The sequence below is a fragment of the Mycteria americana genome, unplaced genomic scaffold (genome assembly GCF_035582795.1).
Source record: "Mycteria americana isolate JAX WOST 10 ecotype Jacksonville Zoo and Gardens unplaced genomic scaffold, USCA_MyAme_1.0 Scaffold_199, whole genome shotgun sequence".
Lineage (NCBI taxonomy): Eukaryota > Metazoa > Chordata > Aves > Ciconiiformes > Ciconiidae > Mycteria > Mycteria americana.
The window spans coordinates 53-19,977 of record NW_027445539.1 but is presented as its reverse complement, the minus strand read 5'-3'; the positions used below and the strand labels follow the sequence as shown (position 1 = coordinate 19,977).

At 64.5% G+C, this 19,925-nt stretch overlaps 1 protein-coding gene across 1 annotated transcript; it reads left to right on the top strand.

Moving 5' to 3' along the window:
- Positions 1 to 5,411: 5,411 nt before the first annotated feature.
- LOC142403327 (rhodopsin kinase GRK1-like) lies at positions 5,412 to 19,072 on the top strand. Its single transcript, XM_075489552.1, is given in 10 exon segments — positions 5,412 to 6,006; positions 6,976 to 7,262; positions 8,291 to 8,418; positions 8,755 to 8,912; positions 11,964 to 12,047; positions 12,603 to 12,727; positions 16,873 to 17,074; positions 18,778 to 18,806; positions 18,808 to 18,906; positions 18,908 to 19,072. Coding segments are annotated over 10 exon segments (1,872 nt in total).
- Positions 19,073 to 19,925: the final 853 nt, after the last annotated feature.

Sequence of the window (19,925 nt, the reverse complement as noted above, 5' to 3'; positions counted from 1 at the left end):
GGGACCCCGGCGTCCGGGACCCCCCCCCCATTGACCATGGGGGACCCAGGCGTCAATGGGGGGGGGTCTCGGAACCCTGGGTCCCCCATAGTGAATGGAGGGGGGGGTCCCGGACGCCGGGGTCCCCTGGGGAGAGTGGGGGGGGGTCCCGGAACCCTGGGTCCCCCATAGTGAACGGGGGGGGTCCCCGAGGCCTGGGTGCCCCATGGTCAATGGGGGGGGGACACACACACACGACACGCCTGGGTCCCTTGGGGACAGTGGGGGGGGGACCCAGGCGTCCGGGACGCCCCCCCTATTCACCATGGGGGACCCAGGCTTCAATGGGGGGGGTCCCGGAGGCCGGGGTTCCCCATAGTGAATGGGGGGGGGTCCCCGAGGCCTGGGTCCCCCATAGTGAATGGGGGGGGGTCCCCGAGGCCTGGGTCCCCCATAGTGAAGGGGGGGGGGGTCCCGGACGCCGGGGTCCCCTGGGGACAGTGGGGGGGGTCCCGGAACCCTGGGTCCCCCGTGGTCAATGGGAGGGGGGGTCCCCGAGGCCTGGGTCCCCCATGGTCAATTGGGGAGGGTCCCCAACGCCTGGGTCCCCTGGGGACAGTGTGGGGGGGTCCCCGACGCCTGGGTCCCCCATGGTCAAGGGGGGGGGGGGGGTCCTGGACCCCTGGGTCCCCTAGGAACAGTGGGGAGGGAGGGGGGGGTCCCCGACGCCTGGGTCCCCCACGGTCAATGGGGGGGGGGGGGTCCCGGAAGCCGGGGTCCCCCCGGGGTGAGAAGCCCCTTGGGGGGGTTGGGGGGGGGGGACCGGACGCCCGGGTCCCCCCGGTACCGACCGCCCCCGGGGGATTTGGTTAATCCCCGGGCGGGGCTAATCCGCCCCCGGGGCCACCGGGAAGCGCTGCGGGCAACGGGAGCTGCGTAGGTGAGCCCCGATGGTGGGGGGTCCCGGGGGTGGGGGGTCCCGGGGGTGGGGGGTCCCAGACGCCTGGGTCCCCTGGGGGTAGGGGGTCCCGGATGCCTGGGTCCCCTGGGGTGAGGGGTGGGGGGTCCTGGACACCTGGGTCCCCTGCGAGTGGGGGGTCCCGGATGCCCGGGTCCCCTGGGGTCAAGGGTGGGGGGTCCCAGACACCTGGGTCCCCTTGGGGTGGGGGGTCCCAGACACCCGGGTCCCCTGTAGGGTGGGGGGTCCAGATGCCTGGGTCCCCTGTAGGGTGGGGGGTCCAGACACCTGGGTCCCCTGGGGTCAGGGTGGGGGGTCCCAGACACCTGGGTCCCCTGCGAGTGGGGGGTCCCGGATGCCTGGGTCCCCTGGGGTGAGGGTGGGGGGTCCTGGACACCTGGGTCCCCTGCGAGTGGGGGGTCCCGGATGCCCGGGTCCCCTGGGGTCAGGGTGGGGGGTCCCAGACACCTGGGTCCCCTTGGGGTGGGGGGTCCCAGATATCTGGGTCTCCTGGGGTGAGGGGTGGGGGGTCCCAGACACCCGGGTCCCCTGTGAGTGGGGGGTCCCAGATGCCTGGGTCCCCTGGGGTCAGAGGTGGGGGGTCCTGGACACCTGGGTCCCCTGGTGTGAGGGGTGGGGGGTCCCAGACATCTGGGTCGCATGAGAGTGGGGGGTCCCAGACACCTGGGTCCCCTTGGGGTGGGGGGTCCCAGACACCCGGGTCCCCTGTGAGTGGGGGGTCCCAGATGCCTGGGTCCCCTGGGTTCAGGGTGGGGGGTCCCAGACACCTGGGTCCCCTGTGAGTGGGGGTCCCAGATGCCTGGGTCCCCTGGGGTCAGGGTGGGGGGTCCCGGATGCCTGGGTCCCCTTTGGGTGGGGGGTCCCAGACACCTGGGTCCCCTGCGAGTGGGGGGTCCCATACGCCTGGGTCCCCTGGGGTGGGGGGTCCCAGACGTTTGAGTCCCCTGTGAGTGGGGGGTCCCGGACGTCTGGGTCCCCCGGGGTCAGGGGTGGGGGGTCCCAGACGTCTGGGTCCCCTGTGAGTGGGGGGTCCCGGATGCCTGGGTCCCCTGGGGTCAGGGGTGGGGGGTCCCGGACATCTGGGTCGCATGAGAGTGGGGGGTCCCAGACACCTGGGTCCCCTTGGGGTCAGGGGTGGGGGGTCCCGGATGCCTGGGTCCCCTTGGGGTGGGGGGTCCCAGACATCTGGGTCTCCTGTAGGGTGGGGGGTCCAGATGCCTGGGTCCCCTGGGGTCAGGGTGGGGGGTCCCAGACACCTGGGTCCCCTTGGGGTGGGGGGTCCCAGATATCTGGGTCTCCTGGGGTCAGGGGTCCCAGATACCCGGGTCCCCTGTGAGTGGGGGGTCGCAGATGCCTGGGTCCCCTCGGGTGAGGGTGGGGGGTCCCAGACGTCTGGGTCCCCTGCGAGTGGGGGGTCCCGGATGCCCGGGTCCCCTGGGGTCAGGGGTGGGGGGTCCTGGACACCTGGGTCCCCTGGTGTGAGGGGTGGGGGGTCCCAGACGTCTGGGTCGCATGAGAGTGGGGGGTCCCAGACACCTGGGTCCCCTTGGGGTGGGGGGTCCCAGACACCCGGGTCCCCTGTGAGTGGGGGGTCCCAGATGCCTGGGTCCCCTGGGGTCAGGGTGGGGGGTCCCAGACGTCTGGGTCCCATGAGAGTGGGGGGTCCCGGACGTCTGGGTCCCCCGGGGTCAGGGGTGGGGGGTCCCAGACGTCTGGGTCCCCTGTGAGTGGGGGGTCCCGGGTACCTGGGTCCCCTGGGACGTGGGGGGTCCCCGGACACCTGGGTCCCCTGTGGGGTGGGGGGGGTCCCGGGTACCTGGGTCCCTCTCCTCCCACGCTCCTCCCCCTCCCCCCCCCTCCTTCCCAGCATCCTTTGCTGCAAAGGACTGTGGGAGCCGCCACACCGGGGTGGGGTGGGGTGGGGTGGGGTGTTGGGGGGGGGGGATGTCTCCCAGAATCCTTTGCAGCACCATTCTGGGCCTGGGGGGTGGGGTGGGGGGAGCGACACCCTTCCCATCATGCTCTTCGGCCCCGGTGCATTGTGGGATACCGGGGGGGGGGGTACCCTCTCGTGCGAGGGGGCCGTGAAAGCGGCTTAGGCACGAGCCCCGCTGAGCCGCTTACCCGCTAATTATAGCGTGCTGGCCCTTTAAGAGCTGTGACCTTGCCCGGGGCGGGGTTAATCCCCAGGGGTGGGGGCCCGTCCTCGTGCGTCGCACGAGGGCTCAGCTCTCACCCCCCCCCATGCCTCGACCCTCCCCGTGCGTCGCACGAGGGATCCCCCCACGCCCTCGATCCCCCCCATGCGTCGCACGAGGGCTCACCCCCACCCCACAGACACACCACCCCCCCCGATCCCCCCGTGCATCGCACGAGGGATCCCCCCACGCCCTCAATCCCCCCCATGTGTCGCACGAGGGATCCCCCCACGCCCTCGATCCCCCCCGTGCGTCGCACGAGGGCTCACCCCCACCCCACAGACACACCACCGCCCCGATCCCCCCGTGCGTCGCACGAGGGATCCCCCCATGCCTCGATCCTCCCTGTGGGTCGCACGAGGGAACCCCCACGCCCTCGATCCCCCCCGTGCATCGCACGAGGGATCCCCTCATGCCTCGATCCTCCCCGTGCGTCGCACGAGGGCTCACCCCCACCCCACAGACACACCACCCCTCCCGATCCCCCCGTGCGTCGCACGAGGGATCCCCCCACGCCCTCGATCCCCCCCGTGCGTCGCACGAGGGATCCCCCCATGCCTTGATCCTCCCTGTGGGTCGCACGAGGGATCCCCCCACGCCCTCGATCCCCCCCGTGCGTCGCACGAGGGATCCCCCCATGCCTCGATCCCCCCTGTGCGTCGCACGAGGGATCCCCCCATGCCTCGATCCTCCCTGTGGGTCGCACGAGGGATCCCCCCACGCCCTCGACCCCCCCTGTGCGTCGCACGAGGGATCCCCCCATGCCTCGATCCCCCCTGTGTGTCGCACGAGGGATCCCCCCATGCCTCGATCCCCCCTGTGCGTCGCACGAGGGATCCCCCCATGCCTCGATCCTCCCTGTGGGTCGCACGAGGGATCCCCCCACACCCTCGATCCCCCCCGTGCGTCGCACGAGGGCTCACCCCCACCCCACAGACACACCACCCCCCCCGATCCCCCCGTGCATCGCACGAGGGATCCCCCCACGCCCTCAATCCCCCCCATGTGTCGCACGAGGGATCCCCCCACGCCCTCGATCCCCCCCGTGCGTCGCACGAGGGCTCACCCCCACCCCACAGACACACCACCGCCCCGATCCCCCCGTGCGTCGCACGAGGGATCCCCCCATGCCTCGATCCTCCCTGTGGGTCGCACGAGGGAACCCCCACGCCCTCGATCCCCCCCGTGCATCGCACGAGGGATCCCCCCATGCCTTGATCCTCCCTGTGGGTCGCACGAGGGATCCCCTCATGCCTCGATCCTCCCCGTGCGTCGCACGAGGGCTCACCCCCACCCCACAGACACACCACCCCTCCCGATCCCCCCGTGCGTCGCACGAGGGATCCCCCCACGCCCTCGATCCCCCCCGTGCGTCGCACGAGGGATCCCCCCATGCCTTGATCCTCCCTGTGGGTCGCACGAGGGATCCCCCCACGCCCTCGATCCCCCCCGTGCGTCGCACGAGGGATCCCCCCATGCCTCGATCCCCCCTGTGCGTCGCACGAGGGATCCCCCCATGCCTCGATCCTCCCTGTGGGTCGCACGAGGGATCCCCCCACGCCCTCGACCCCCCCTGTGCGTCGCACGAGGGATCCCCCCATGCCTCGATCCCCCCCGTGCGTCGCACGAGGGATCCCCCCATGCCTCGATCCTCCCTGTGTGTCGCACGAGGGATCCCCCCATGCCTCGATCCCCCCTGTGCGTCGCACGAGGGATCCCCCCACGCCCTCGATCCCCCCTGTGCGTCGCACGAGGGATCCCCCCACGCCCTCGATCCCCCCCGTGCGTCGCACGAGGGATCCCCCCATGCCTTGATCCTCCCTGTGGGTCGCACGAGGGATCCCCCCACGCCCTCGATCCCCCCCGTGCGTCGCACGAGGGATCCCCCCATGCCTCGATCCCCCCTGTGCGTCGCACGAGGGATCCCCCCATGCCTCGATCCTCCCTGTGGGTCGCACGAGGGATCCCCCCACGCCCTCGACCCCCCCTGTGCGTCGCACGAGGGATCCCCCCATGCCTCGATCCCCCCTGTGTGTCGCACGAGGGATCCCCCCATGCCTCGATCCCCCCTGTGCGTCGCACGAGGGATCCCCCCACGCCCTCGATCCCCCCTGTGCGTCGCACGAGGGATCCCCCCACGCCCTCGATCCCCCCCGTGCGTCGCACGAGGGCTCACCCCCACCCCACAGACACCACCCCCCCCCCCCCCCGATCCTCCCCGTGCGTCGCACGAGCGCTCACCCCTCCCCGCAGCCATGGACATCGGCGGCCTGGAGACGGTGGTGGCCAATTCGGCCTACGTATCGGCCCGCGGCGGCCCGGGAGCCTCGGGACGGGACCGACGGCAACGCGCCCGCCTCCGCCTGCCCCACATCTCCCAGTGCGAGGCCCTACGCGCCCGCCTGGCCGGAGGGGACCCGCCGAGCGGTGGCCACGGGGCTCAAAATGGCATCCGAGGGGGACAAGATGGCGGCGGAGGGGGACAAGATGGCGGCGGCGGGGGACAAAAAGGCGGCGGAGGGGGGCAAAATGGCGTCCACAAGGCACAAAATGGCGTCGGCGGGGGACAAAATGGCGGCGCGCATGGAGGCGGCCATCTTGGGGAGGATACTTCCTTCCGGTGGCAGTGCGTGGAGCAGCCAATCGGGAAGCTGCTGTTCCAGCGGTTCCTGGAGGGAACGCCGGGATTGGCTGCGGCGGGGGCGTTGTGGGCGGAGCTGGAGGCCTACGAGCGCTGCGAGGAGGCGGAGCGAGGCGGGGCGGCCGCCGCCCTGAGGGGGCGGTTCTTCACCCCGGGAGGGGCGGAGCACTGCGGCTTCCTCAGCGCCGCCGCCATGGCTCCGCCCACAGGTGAGGCTCCACCCACAGGTGAGGTTCCGCCCACAGCGGCGGCCATGACACCTCCAGCGGAGGCCATGGTACCTCCAATGGCGGCCATGATACCTCCAATGGCGGCCATGATACCTCCAATGGTGGCCATGACACCTCCAATGGTGGCCATGACACCTCCAGTGGCAGCCATGATGGTGATGATGGCCATGGCAGCTCCAATGGTTGCCATGATGCTCCCAATGGTGGCCATGACACCTCCGATGGAGGTCATGGTACCCCAGTGGTGGCCATGATAGTGATGGCAGCCATGATACCTCCAATGGTGGCCATGATAGTGATAATGGCCATGGCAGCTCCAATGGTGGCCATGAGACTTCCAATGGTGGCCATGATCCCTCCAATGACAGCCATGACACCTCCAATGGCAGCTGTGATAGCGATGGTGGCCATGAAAGCCCCAATGGTGGCCATGATACTGCCAATGAAGGCCATGATGCCTCCAATGGTGGCCATGATACCTCCGATGGAGGTCATGATACCCCAGTGGTGGCCGTGACAGTGATGGGAGCCATGACACACCCAACGGTGGCCATAATACCCCCAATGGTGGTCTTAACACCCCTCTTGGTGGCCACGACTCCACTGTTGGTGGCCATGACAGCGATGACTGCCATGACACCTCCATTGGCAGCCGTGACACCTCCATTGGCAGCCATGACACCTCCATTGGCAGCCATGACACCCCCAACGGTGGCCATGACACCCCCAACGGTGGCCATGATACCCCCGCTGGTGGTCTTAACACCCCTATTGGCAGCCTTGACTCCCCTGTTGGTGGCCGTGACACCGCCAGTGGCGGCCATGATAGTTCCGGCGGCCATGATAGTTCCGGCGGCCATGACACCCCCAAAGGCAGCCATACTGCCTCCCGATGGGTACTACAACCTCCCCCAACAGCGGCCATGCCACCTTCTCCCCCCCCCCCAGGTGCCACCGCCTCCGCGGAGAACTTCGGACAAGCGCGACGGGAGTTGCTGGCCCACCTGGAAGCGGTGGCCTGGACCCCGTACCGAGCGTCACCGGAGTTCGGGCGCTTCGTACAGTTCAAATGGTTGGAGGGGCAGGCGGTGGGCGCCGAAGCCTTCGTCGACTTCAGGGTGTTGGGCAAGGGCGGTTTCGGCGAGGTCTGCGCTTGCCAGCGCCGCGTCACCGGCAAGATGTACGCCAACAAACGCCTCAACAAGAAGCGCCTCAAGAAGCGCCAGGGCTACGAGGTGGGGACGGCGCGGGGAACCCCCCCGGGGGATACGGCGCGGGGCTGGTGGCCATCCGTCCCCTTGGCCAGCCCTCTGTCCCCTCCAGCGTCCCTCCGCTTGGTGTGTGCCACCCGCATGTCCTTGGCATGGGCCACCTGCACGTCCTTGGCATGTGCCACCCATGTTTTCCTTGGCGTGTGCCACCCATGTTTTCCTTGGCATGTGCCACCTGCATGTCCTTGGCATGTCCCACCCATGTTTTCCTTGGCATGTGCCACCTTCATGTCCTTGGCATGTCCCACCCATGTTTTCCTTGGCGTGTTCCTCCCATGTTTTCCTTGGCATGTGCCGCCTTCATGTCCTTGGCATGTGCCACCCATGTTTTCCTTGGCATGTTCCTCCCATGTGTTCCTTGGCATGTGCCGCCTTCATGTCCTTGACATGTCCCACCCATGTTTTCCTTGGCGTGTTCCTCCCATGTTTTCCTTGGCATGTGCCGCCTTCATGTCCTTGGCATGTGCCACCCATGTTTTCCTTGGCATGTTCCTCCCATGTGTTCCTTGGCATGTGCCGCCTTCATGTCCTTGACATGTCCCACCCATGTTTTCCTTGGCGTGTTCCTCCCATGTTTTCCTTGGTGTGTTCCACCCACATGTCCTTGGCATGTGCCACCTGCATGTCCTTGACATGTCCCACCCATGTTTTCCTTGGCGTGTGCCACCCATGTTTTCCTTGGTGTGTGCCACCTTCATCTCCTTGGCATGTGCCACCTTCATGTCCTTGGCATGTGCCACCCATGTTTTCCTTGGCATGTGCCACCTTCATGTCCTTGGCATGTGCCACCCATGTTTTCCTTGGCATGTGCCACCTGCATGTCCTTGGCATGTCCCACCCATGTTTTCCTTGGCACGTGCCATCTAGATGTCCTTCCCATGTGCTACCCGTGTTTCCCTTGATGTGTGCCACCTGCGTGTCCTTGGTGTGTCCTTGCCGTGGGCTGGACCATCACCAGCTGCGTGCCTTTGGCGTGTGCTTGGCGTGTGCAGGCGGCGCTGGTGGAGAAGCGGATCCTGGCACGGGTGCACAGCCGCTTCATCGTCTCGCTGGCCTGCGCCTTCCAGACCAAGACCGACCTCTGCCTCGTCATGACCCTCATGAACGGCGGTGACCTGCGGTAAGCGTGTGCTTGGCGTGTGCCACACATGTCGCTGCTGTAGACACCTCCCAGCAGCGTGCCTGGCATGTCCTTAGCGTGTGCAGGTGCCATATGCATGCAATGAGGACGAGGCCAACCTTGGGTTCTCCATACCATGTCCCCAGCGTGTCCCCAGGTGCTGGCGTGTCGCCGGGTGCTGGCATGTCCTTAGCATGTCCTTAGCATGTGGAGGTGCTACACATGCAATGTGGATGAGGTCAACCTAGGTTTCCCAAGCCATGTCCCCAGCATGTCCCCAGGTGCTGGCGTGTCCCCAAGGGCTGGCGTGTGCTTAGCGTGTTCTTGGCGTGTCAGGTACCACATATACAACGTGGACGAGGACAACCCCGGGTTCCCCGAGCCGCGGACCGTGTTTTACACCGCCCAGATCCTGCTGGGGCTGGAGCACCTGCACCAGCACCGCATCGTCTACCGTGACCTCAAGCCCGAGAACGTCCTCCTCGATGACGCCGGTGACGTCGGGACGGGGGGGACGTTGGGGACATTGGGGCATGTGGGGACATCAGGGACTTCGGGGGGCACGGGGACACTGGGGGATATGGGGACATCAGGGACTTCAGGGACATTGGGGGATGTGGGGACATTGGGGGAGTTGGGGGATGTTGGGGACATGGGGGACATTGGGGACATCAGGGACATTGGGACGTGAAGGGACCTTGGGGGGATGAGGGGGCATGGGGACATTGTGGGGACGTGGGGGATTTGGGGACATCAGCGATATTGGGTGATGAGGGGACATCAGGGACATTGGAGGACATCGGGGGATGTGGGGGACATCAGGGGACATCAGGGCTGCTGGGGGACGTGAGGACTTTGGGGGATGTGGGGGACATCGGGGGACATCAGGGGACATCAGGGGCATGGGGACATTGGGGACATCGGGGACGCGGGGGAATTGAGAGCATAGGGGACATTGGAGATGTGGGGACATTGGGGAGACATGGGAACATCGGGGACATTTAGGACAGGAGATAGGGGGGACATGGGGACATCAGGAACACTGGGGGACATGGGGACATTGGGGACGTGTGAGGGACATGAGTACGTCCAGGACATGGGGGACATCAGGGACATGGGGGACATCAGGGACACTGGGGGACATGGGGACATTGGGGTACGTGGGGACGTGGGGACATGGGGACATTACGGGGATGGGGGGACATCAGGGACATGGGGGACATCAGGGACATTGAGGAACGTGGGGATGTTGGGGACATGGGGACATTACGGGGATGGGGGGACATTGGGGGACATGGGGACATGGGGACATGTGAGGGACATGAGTACATCCAGGACATTGGGGACATCAGGGACATTGAGGAACGTGGGGATGTTGGGACATGGGGACATGATGGGGACGCGGGGACATGAGGGACATGGGGGACGTCAGGGACATGGGGGACATCAGGGACATTGGGGGATGTGGGGACATTGGGGACATGTGAGGGACATGAGTACATCCAGGACATTGGGGACATAGGGGACATTGGGGAACGTGGGGACGTGGGGACATGGGGACATTACGGGGACGGGGGGACATCAGGGACAGTGGGGGACATGGGGACATTGGGGACGTGTGAGGGACATGAGTACATCCAGGACATTGGGGACACAGGGGACATTGGGGAACATGGGGATGTTGGGACATGGGGACATGATGGGGACGCAGGGACATGAGGGACATGGGGGACGTCAGGGTCATGGGGGACGTCAGGGACACTGGGGGATGTGGGGACATTGGGGGATGTGGGGACATTGGGGGACATGTGAGGGACACGAGTACATCCAGGACATTGGGGACACAGGGGACATTGAGGAACGTGGGGACGTGGGGACATGGGGACATGATGGGGACGGGGGGACATCAGGGACATGGGGGACATCAGGGACACTGGGGGACATGGGGACATTGGGGACATGTGAAGGACATGAGTACATCCAGGACATTGGGGACATCAGGGACATTGGGGAACGTGGGGACGTGGGGACATGGGGACATTACGGGGACGGGGGGACATCAGGGACAGTGGGGGACATGGGGACATTGGGGACGTGTGAGGGACATGAGTACATCCAGGACATTGGGGACACAGGGGACATTGGGGAACGTGGGGACGTGGGGACATGGGGACATTACGGGGATGGGGGGACATCAGGGACATGGGGGACATGGGGACATTGGGGACATGTGAGGGACATGAGTACATCCAGGACATTGGGGACACAGGGGACATTGGGGAACATGGGGATGTTGGGACATGGGGACATGATGGGGACGCAGGGACATGAGGGACATGGGGGACGTCAGGGTCATGGGGGACGTCAGGGACACTGGGGGATGTGGGGACATTGGGGGACATGTGAGGGACACGAGTACATCCAGGACATTGGGGACACAGGGGACATTGAGGAACGTGGGGACGTGGGGACATGGGGACATGATGGGGACGGGGGGACATCAGGGACATGGGGGACATCAGGGACACTGGGGAACATGGGGACATTGGGGACATGTGAGGGACATGAGTACATCCAGGACATTGGGGACATCAGGGACATTGGGGAACGTGGGGACGTGGGGACATGGGGACATTACGGGGATGGGGGGACATCAGGGACATGGGGGACGTCAGGGACATGGGGGACATCAGGGACATTGGGGAATGTGGGGACGTGGGGACATGGGGACATTACGGGGATGGGGGGACATCAGGGACATTGGGGGACATGGGGACACTGGGGACATGTGAGGGACATGAGTACATCCAGGACATTGGGGACACAGGGGACATTGGGGAACGTGGGGACGTGGGGACATGGGGACATTACGGGGACGGGGGGACATCAGGGACAGTGGGGACATCAGGGACATTGAGGAACATGGGGATGTTGGGGACATGGGGACATTACGGGGACGGGGGGACATCAGGGACATGGGGGACATGGGGACATTGGGGACATGTGAGGGACATGAGTACATCCAGGACATTGGGGACATCAGGGACATTGGGGAACGTGGGGATGTGGGGACATGGGGACATGATGGGGACGGGGGGACATCAGGGACACTGGGGGACGTGGGGACATTGGGGGATGTGGGGACATTGGGGGACAGGGGGAGATGGGGACATTGGGGACATGGAGGACATGGGGGGACATGGGGAATGTGGAGTCACCGGGGGGGACACTGGGGACATGGAGGGGACAGAGAAGGACATGGAAGGGTGTGGAGGTACACGGGTGTTACTGGGAGCCTGGGAGGGGGTTAATGGGAGGCACTGGGAGGGTTACTGGTGGTACTGGTGTGAGCAGGGCACTGGGAGGGTTCCTGGGGGGGGTGTTACTGGTGGTTACTGGTGCGACCACGGCTCTGGGAGGGGTTCCTGGGGGGGTTCCTGGTCACGATACTGGTGGTTACTGGTGCTACTGGTGCAGGCAGGGCACTGGGATGGGTTCCTGGGGAGGTATTACTGGTGGTTACTGGTGGTTACTGGTGTGGGCAGGCCACGTCCGTCTGTCCGACATGGGTTTGGCCGTGGAGCTCAAGGAGGGACAGACCAAAACCCGTGGCTACGCCGGGACCCCGGGTAGGGGACACGGGGGGACATGGGGGGGGGGGGGGACATGGGAGAGTCAAGAGACGCGGGGACATGGAGGGGACCTTGGGTGGGGTGGGGACATGGGGGGGGGGGGGACATGGACCTTGGGGACAGGGAGGGACACGGGAGGTGGCATGGAGACACGGGGGGGACATGGGAGAGTCAAGAGATGCGGGGACACGGAGGGGACCTTGGGTGGGGTGGGGACATGGGGGGGGGGGACACGGACCTTGGGGACAGGGAGGGACACGGGAGGTGGCACGGAGACACGGGGGGGGACATGGGGACCCCGGGTATGGTGTGGGGGGGGGGACACGTGGGGAGGGACAGGGACACAGGGGACATTGGGTGGCAGGAGGGGATGGGTCCCTCAATCCCTGCTCCTTTCCCGCGTGCCTGGGTCCCTCCTGGTCCCTTGGGTGCCCCGTGGTCACATGGGACCCCCGTGGACACCTGGGACACCACCACCCCCACCCCCACCCGGATTCCTGGGACCCCCCCCGGATTCCTGGGACCCCCTCCCCGGACGCCTGGGTCCCACAGGGTTCATGGCGCCGGAGGTGCTGAGGGACGAGGAGTACGACTGGGCCGTGGACTACTTCACGCTGGGGGTGACCCTCTACGAGATGCTGGCGGCCAAGGGACCCTTCCGCAGCCGGGGGGAGAAGGTGCCCAGTAACCCCAGTAACTCCCAGGAACCCTCAGGAACTCCCCAAGTAACACCCCAGGGCTCCCAGTAACTCCCAGGACTCCCAGTAGCCCCCAGAACCCCTCAGGAACCACCAGAACACCCCCAAGTAACGTCGCAGGGCTCCCGGTAACCCCCAGATCCCCTCAAGGACCACCAGGAACCCCCAGGAACTCCACAAGTAACATCCCAGGGCTTCCAGGAACGCCCAGGACCCCCAGGAACCTCCTAGAAACCACCAGGAACCCCCAGAAAGCCCCCAAGTAACATCCCAGGGCTCCCAGTAGCCCCCAGAACCCCTCAGGAACCACCAGAACACCCCCAAGTAACGTCGCAGGGCTCCCAGTAGCCCCCAGATCCCCTCAAGGACCACCAGGAACTCCACAAGGACCACCAGGAACTCCACAAGTAACATCCCAGGGCTCCCAGTAACCCCCAGAACCCCTCAAGGACCACCAGGAACCCCCAGGAACTCCACAAGTAACATCCCAGGGCTTCCAGGAACGCCCAGGACCCCCAGGAACCTCCTAGAAACCACCAGGAACCCCCAGAAAGCCCCCCAGTAACATCCCCGGGCTCCCAGTAGCCCCCAGAACCCCTCAAGGACCACCAGAACCCCTCAAGGACCACCAGGAACTCCACAAGTAACAACCCAGGGCTTCCAGGAACCCTCAGGACCACCAGGAACCTCCCAGAAACCCCCCAAAGTAACATCCCAGGGTTTCCAGGAACACCCAGAACCCCTCAAGGACCACCAGAAACCCCCAGAAACCCCCCAAGTAACATCCCAGGGCTCCCAGTAGCCCCCAGATCCCCTCAAGGACCACCAGGAACTCCACAAGGACCACCAGGAACTCCACAAATAACAACCCAGGGCTTCCAGAAACCCTCAGGACCACCAGGAACCTCCCAGAAACCACCAGGAACCCCCAGAAACCCCCTAAGTAACATCCCAGGGCTCCCAGTAGCCCCCAGAACCCCTCAGGAACCACCAGAACACCCCCAAGTAATGTCGCAGGGCTCCCGGTAGCCCCCAGATCCCCTCAAGGACCATCAGGAACTCCACAAGGACCCCCAGGAACTCCACAAGTAACATCCCAGGGCTCCCAGTAACCCCCAGAACCCCTCAGGAACCACCAGAACACCCCCAAGTAACATCCCAGGGCTCCCAGTAACCCCCAGATCCCCTCAAGGACCACCAGGAACTCCACAAGGACCACCAGGAACTCCACAAGTAACATCCCAGGGCTCCCAGTAACCCCCAGATCCCCTCAAGGACCACCAGGAACCCCCAGGAACTCCACAAGTAACATCCCAGGGCTTCCAGGAACGCCCAGGACCCCCAGGAACCTCCTAGAAACCACCAGGAACCCCCAGAAAGCCCACAAGTAACATCGCAGGGCTCCCAGTAGCCCCCAGATCCCCTCAAGGACCACCAGGAACTCCACAAGGACCACCAGGAACTCCACAAGTAACAACCCAGGGCTCCCAGTAACCCCCAGGACCCCCAGGAACCTCCCAGAAATCACCAGGAACCCCCAGAAACCCCCTAAGTAACATCCCAGGGCTCCCAGTAGCCTCCCCAGAACCCCTCAAGGGTCACCAGGAACCCCCAGGAACTCCACGAGTAACATCCCAGGGCTTCCAGTAACCCCCAGAACCCTTTAAGGACCATCAGAACCCCTCAAGGACCACCAAGAACCACCAGGAACTCCATGAGTAACATCCCAGGGCTTCCAGGAGCCCCCAGGAACCTCCAGGACTCCCAGAAACCTCCCAGAAAGCTCCCAGGGACCAGCAGGAACCCCCAGAACCCCCCCAAGTAACATCCCAGGGCTCCCAGTAACCCCCAGAACCCCTCAAGGACCACCAGGAACTCCACAAGGACCACCAGGAACTCCACAAGTAACATCCCAGGGCTCCCAGTAACCCCCAGATCCCCTCAAGGACCACCAGGAACCCCCAGGAACTCCACAAGTAACATCCCAGGGCTTCCAGGAACGCCCAGGACCCCCAGGAACCTCCTAGAAACCACCAGGAACCCCCAGAAAGCCCCCCAGTAACATCCCCGGGCTCCCAGTAGCCCCCAGAACCCCTCAAGGACCACCAGAACCCCTCAAGGACCACCAGGAACTCCACAAGTAACAACCCAGGGCTTCCAGGAACCCTCAGGACCACCAGGAACCTCCCAGAAACCCCCCAAAGTAACATCCCAGGGTTTCCAGGAACACCCAGAACCCCTCAAGGACCACCAGAAACCCCCAGAAACCCCCCAAGTAACATCCCAGGGCTCCCAGTAGCCCCCAGAACCCCTCAAGGACCACGAGAACCCCTCAAGGACCACCAGGAACCACCAGGAACTCCACAAGTAACAACCCAGGGCTACCAGGAACCCCCAGGACCACCAGGAACCTCCCAGAAACCACCAGAACCCCCCTCAAGTTATGTTCCAGGGCTACCAGGAACCCCCAGGACCACCAGGAACCTCCCAGAAACCACCAGGAACCCCCAGAACCCCCCTCAAGTTACGTTCCAGGGCTACCAGGAACCCCCAGGACCACCAGGAACCTCCCAGAAACCACCAGGAACCCCCAGAACCCCCCTCAGGTTACGTTCCAGGGCTACCAGGAACCCCCAGGACCACCAGGAACCTCCCAGAAACCACCAGGAACCCCCAGAACCCCCCTCAAGTTACGTTCCAGGGCTACCAGGAACCCCCAGGACCACCAGGAACCTCCCAGAAACCACCAGGAACCCCCAGAACCCCCCTCAAGTTATGTTCCAGGGCTACCAGGAACCCCCAGGACCACCAGGAACCTCCCAGGAACCCCCAGAACCCCCCGCAAGTTACGTTCCAGGGCTACCAGGAACCCCCAGGACCACCAGGAACCTCCCAGAAACCACCAGGAACCCCCAGAACCCCCCTCAAGTTACGTTCCAGGGCTACCAGGAACCCCCAGGACCACCAGGAACCTCCCAGAAACCACCAGAACCCCCCTCAAGTTACGTTCCAGGGCTACCAGGAACCCCCAGGACCACCAGGAACCTCCCAGGAACCCCCAGAACCCCCCTCAAGTTACGTTCCAGGGCTACCAGGAACCCCCAGGACCACCAGGAACCTCCCAGGAACCCCCAGAACCCCCCTCAAGTTACGTTCCAGGGCTAGCAAGGACCCCCAGGACCACCAGGAACCTCCCAGAAACCACCAGGAACCCCCAGAACCCCCCTCAAGTTACGTTCCAGGGCTACCAGGAACCCCCAGGACCACCAGGAACCTCCCAGAAACCACCAGGAACCCCCAGAACCCCCCTCAAGTTATGTTCCAGGGCTACCAGGAACCCCCAGGACCACCAGGAACCTCCCAGAAACCCCCAGAACCCCCCTCAAGTTACGTTCCAGGGCTACCAGGAACCCCCAGGACCACCAGGAACCTCCCAGAAACCCCCAGAAACCCCCTCAAGTTACGTTCCAGGGCTACCAGGAACCCCCAGGACCACCAGGAACCTCCCAGAAACCCCCAGAAACCCCCAGAACCCCTCTCAAGTTACGTTCCAGGGCTACCAGGAACCCCCAGGACCACCAGGAACCTCCCAGAAACCACCAGAACCCCCCTCAAGTTACGTTCCAGGGCTACCAGGAACCCCCAGGACCACCAGGAACCTCCCAGAAACCCCCAGAACCCCTCTCAAGTTACGTTCCAGGGCTACCAGGAACCCCCAGGACCACCAGGAACCTCCCAGAAACCACCAGAACCCCCCTCAAGTTACGTTCCAGGGCTACCAGGAACCCCCAGGACCACCAGGAACCTCCCAGAAACCCCCAGAACCCCCCTCAAGTTACGTTCCAGGGCTACCAGGAACCCCCAGGACCACCAGGAACCTCCCAGAAACCACCAGAACCCCCCTCAAGTTACGTTCCAGGGCTACCAGGAACCCCCAGGACCACCAGGAACCTCCCAGAAACCCCCAGAACCCCCCTCAAGTTACGTTCCAGGGCTACCAGGAACCCCCAGGACCCTCAGGAACCCCCCAGGAACCCCCCAGAACCCTCAGGAACCCCCCCCAGAACCCTCAGGAACCCCCCCCAGGACCCTCAGGAACCTCCCAGGAACCCCTGTCCCCGCAGGTGGAGAACAAGGAGGTGACACGACGCATCCTACACGACCCCGTCAGCTACTCGGACCGGTTCAGCCCGGTGGCGCAGGCCGCCTGCGAGGGTCTCCTGGCCAAGGACCCCAGCACCCGCCTCGGCTTCCGGGGGAACGACTGCGCCCAACTCAAGGCGCACCCCCTCTTTGCCGCCGTCAACTGGGGACGCCTCGAGGCAGGTAACCCCCACGGGGAGAAAAGGGGGGTCAGGGGGTGGGGGGTGGTGGGTGGTCAGGAAATGGGTCCCAATGGGTGCTGGGTGCTTCAGCAATGGGGTCACCAATGGGTGTTGGGTGTCCAGAAATGGGGTCTCCAATGGGTGTTGGGTGCTCATGGAAGTGGGTCCCAATGGGTGCTGGGTGTCCAGAAATGGGGTCACCAACGGGTGTTGGGTGCTCATGGAAGTGGGTCCCAATGGGTGCTGGGTGTCCAGCAATGGGGTCACCAATGGGTGTTGGGTGTCCAGAAATGGGGTCTCCAATGGGTGTTGGGTGCTCATGGAAGTGGGTCCCAATGGGTGCTGGGTGTCCAGAAATGGGGTCACCAACGGGTGTTGGGTGCTCATGGAAGTGGGTCCCAATGGGTGCTGGGTGCTTCAGCAATGGGGTCACCAATGGGCGTTGGGTGTCCAGAAATGGGGTCACGAATGGGTGTTGGGTGCTCATGGAAGTGGGTCCCAAGGGGTGTTGGGTGCTTCAGCAATGGGGTCACCAATGGGGTGTTGGGTGTCCAGAAATGGGGTCACCAACGGGTGTTGGGTGCTCATGGAAGTGGGTCCCAATGGGTGTTGGGTGTCCAGAAATGGGGTCACCAACGGGTGTTGGGTGTCCAGCAATGGGGTCACCAATGGGTGTTGGGTGCTCATGGAAGTGGGTCCCAATGGGTGTTGGGTGCTTTCAGCAATGGGGTCTCCAACGGTGTTGGGTGTCCAGCAATGGGGTCACCAATGGGTGTTGGGTGCTCATGGAAGTGGGTCCCAATGGGTGTTGGGTGTCGAGAAATGGGGTCACCAGTGGGTGTTGGGTGCTCATGGAAGTGGGTTCCCAAGGGGTGTTGGGTGTCCAGCAATGGGTCACCGACGGGTGTTGGGTGCTCATGGAAGTGGGTCCCAATGGGTGCTGGGTGCTTCAGCAATGGGGTCACCAACGGTGTGTTGGGTACCAGGGGGGTTGGGTACCAATGGGTGGGGGCACCAGGGGGGTGAATTATGGGGGGTACCAGGAATTATGGGGGGGGGTACCAGGGAGGTACCAGGAATTATGGGGGGGGGGGGGGGTACCAGGGGGTGAATTATGGGGGGGTACCAAGAATTAGGGGGGGGGGTGTTACCAGGGATGTACCAGGAATTATGGGGGGGGGGAGGTACCAGGGGGGTGAACTATGGGGGGTACCAAGAATTATGGGGGGGGGGGGGGGTGTTACCAGGGATGTACCAGGAATTATGGGGGGGGGGGGGCGTGGTGTTACCAGGGATGTACCAGGAATTATGGGGGGGGGGGTGTTACCAGGGATGTACCAGGAATTATGGGGGGGGGGGGGGTACCAGGGGGGTGAATTATGGGGGGTACCAAGAATTATGGGGGGGGGGGGGTTACCAGGGATGTACCAGGAATTGGGGGGGGGGGTGTTACCAGGGATGTACCAGGAATTTTGGGGGGGGGGGCGTTGTTACCAGGGAGGTACCAGGAATTATGGGGGGGGGGAGGTACCAGGGGTGTGAATTATGGGGGTACCAAGAATTATGGGGGGGGGGGGTGTTACCAGGGATGTACCAGGAATTATGGGGGGGGGGGTGTTAACCAGCAATTCTGGCCTTACCTACGACCCGATCCTGACCAAGGCGAATCCCCCCCACCCCCCCTCACCCCCCCCACTTTTCCAGGTCTGGTGCCCCCCCCTTTCGTACCGGACCCCCCGGCGGGTTTACGCCAAGGACCTGGGGGACGTGGGGGTCTTCTCCTCGGTGCGGGGCGTGGAGCTGGAAGCGGGGGACACGGCGCTGTGCGCGGCCTTTCGCCTCGGGGACGGTCCCCATCCCCTGGCAGGAGGAGCTGATCGAGACGGGGGTGTTCCAGGAATTGAATATTTGGGGCCCCCCCGGCACCTTACCTCCCCGATTTAGATCCGGGGCTGCGCCCGGGGGAGGGGTCCGGTCTGGTACTTGTGGGTTGTTGTGATGGGGGTACCCCAGTTTGAAGGGGGGGGGGGTAAAGGTGAGGGGGGGGGGGTAAAGGTGTGGGGGGGGTAAAGGTGGGGGGGGTAAAGGGGGGGGGGTAAAGTGGGGGGGGGTAAAGTGGGGGGGGTACGGTGGTTTTGGGTATGGGGGGGTGAAAAGTGGGGGTTCTCTGCAATGGGGTAGAGAGGGGGTCAAAAGTGGGGGCGCCCCCCCCTAGAGTATAGGGAAAGGGGGGGGTCAAAAGTGGGGGACCCCTCCTAAAGGAGATGGAATGGGGGGGGGTCAAAAGTGGGGGACCCCCCCCTAGAGTATATGGAATGGGGGGGCTCAAAAGTGGGGGCCCCCTCCTAAAGGAGATGGAATAGGGGGGGGTTCAAAAGTGGGGGACCCCCCCCTAGAGTATATGGAATGGGGGGGCTCAAAAGTGGGGACCCCCTCCTAAAGGAGATGGAAATAGGGGGGGTCAAAAGTGGGGGACCCCCCCCTAGAGTATATGGAATGGGGGGGCTCAAAGTGGGGGCCCCCTCCTAAAGGAGATGGAATGGGGGGGGTCAAAAGTGGGGACACCCCTAAAGGAGATGGAATAGGGGGGGTCAAAAGTGGGGGACCCCCCCCCTAGAGTATATGGAATGGGGGGGCTCAAAAGTGGGGCCCCCTCCTAAAGGAGATGGAATAGGGGGGGTCAAAAGTGGGGACCCCCTCCTAAAGTAGATGGAATGGGGGGGGGTCAAAAGTTGGGGGACCCCCCCTAAAGTAGATGGAATAGGGGGGGTCAAAAGTGGGGGACCCCCCCCCAAAGGAGATGGAATGGGGGGGGTCAAAAGTGGGGGACCCCCCTCCTAAAGGAGATGGGA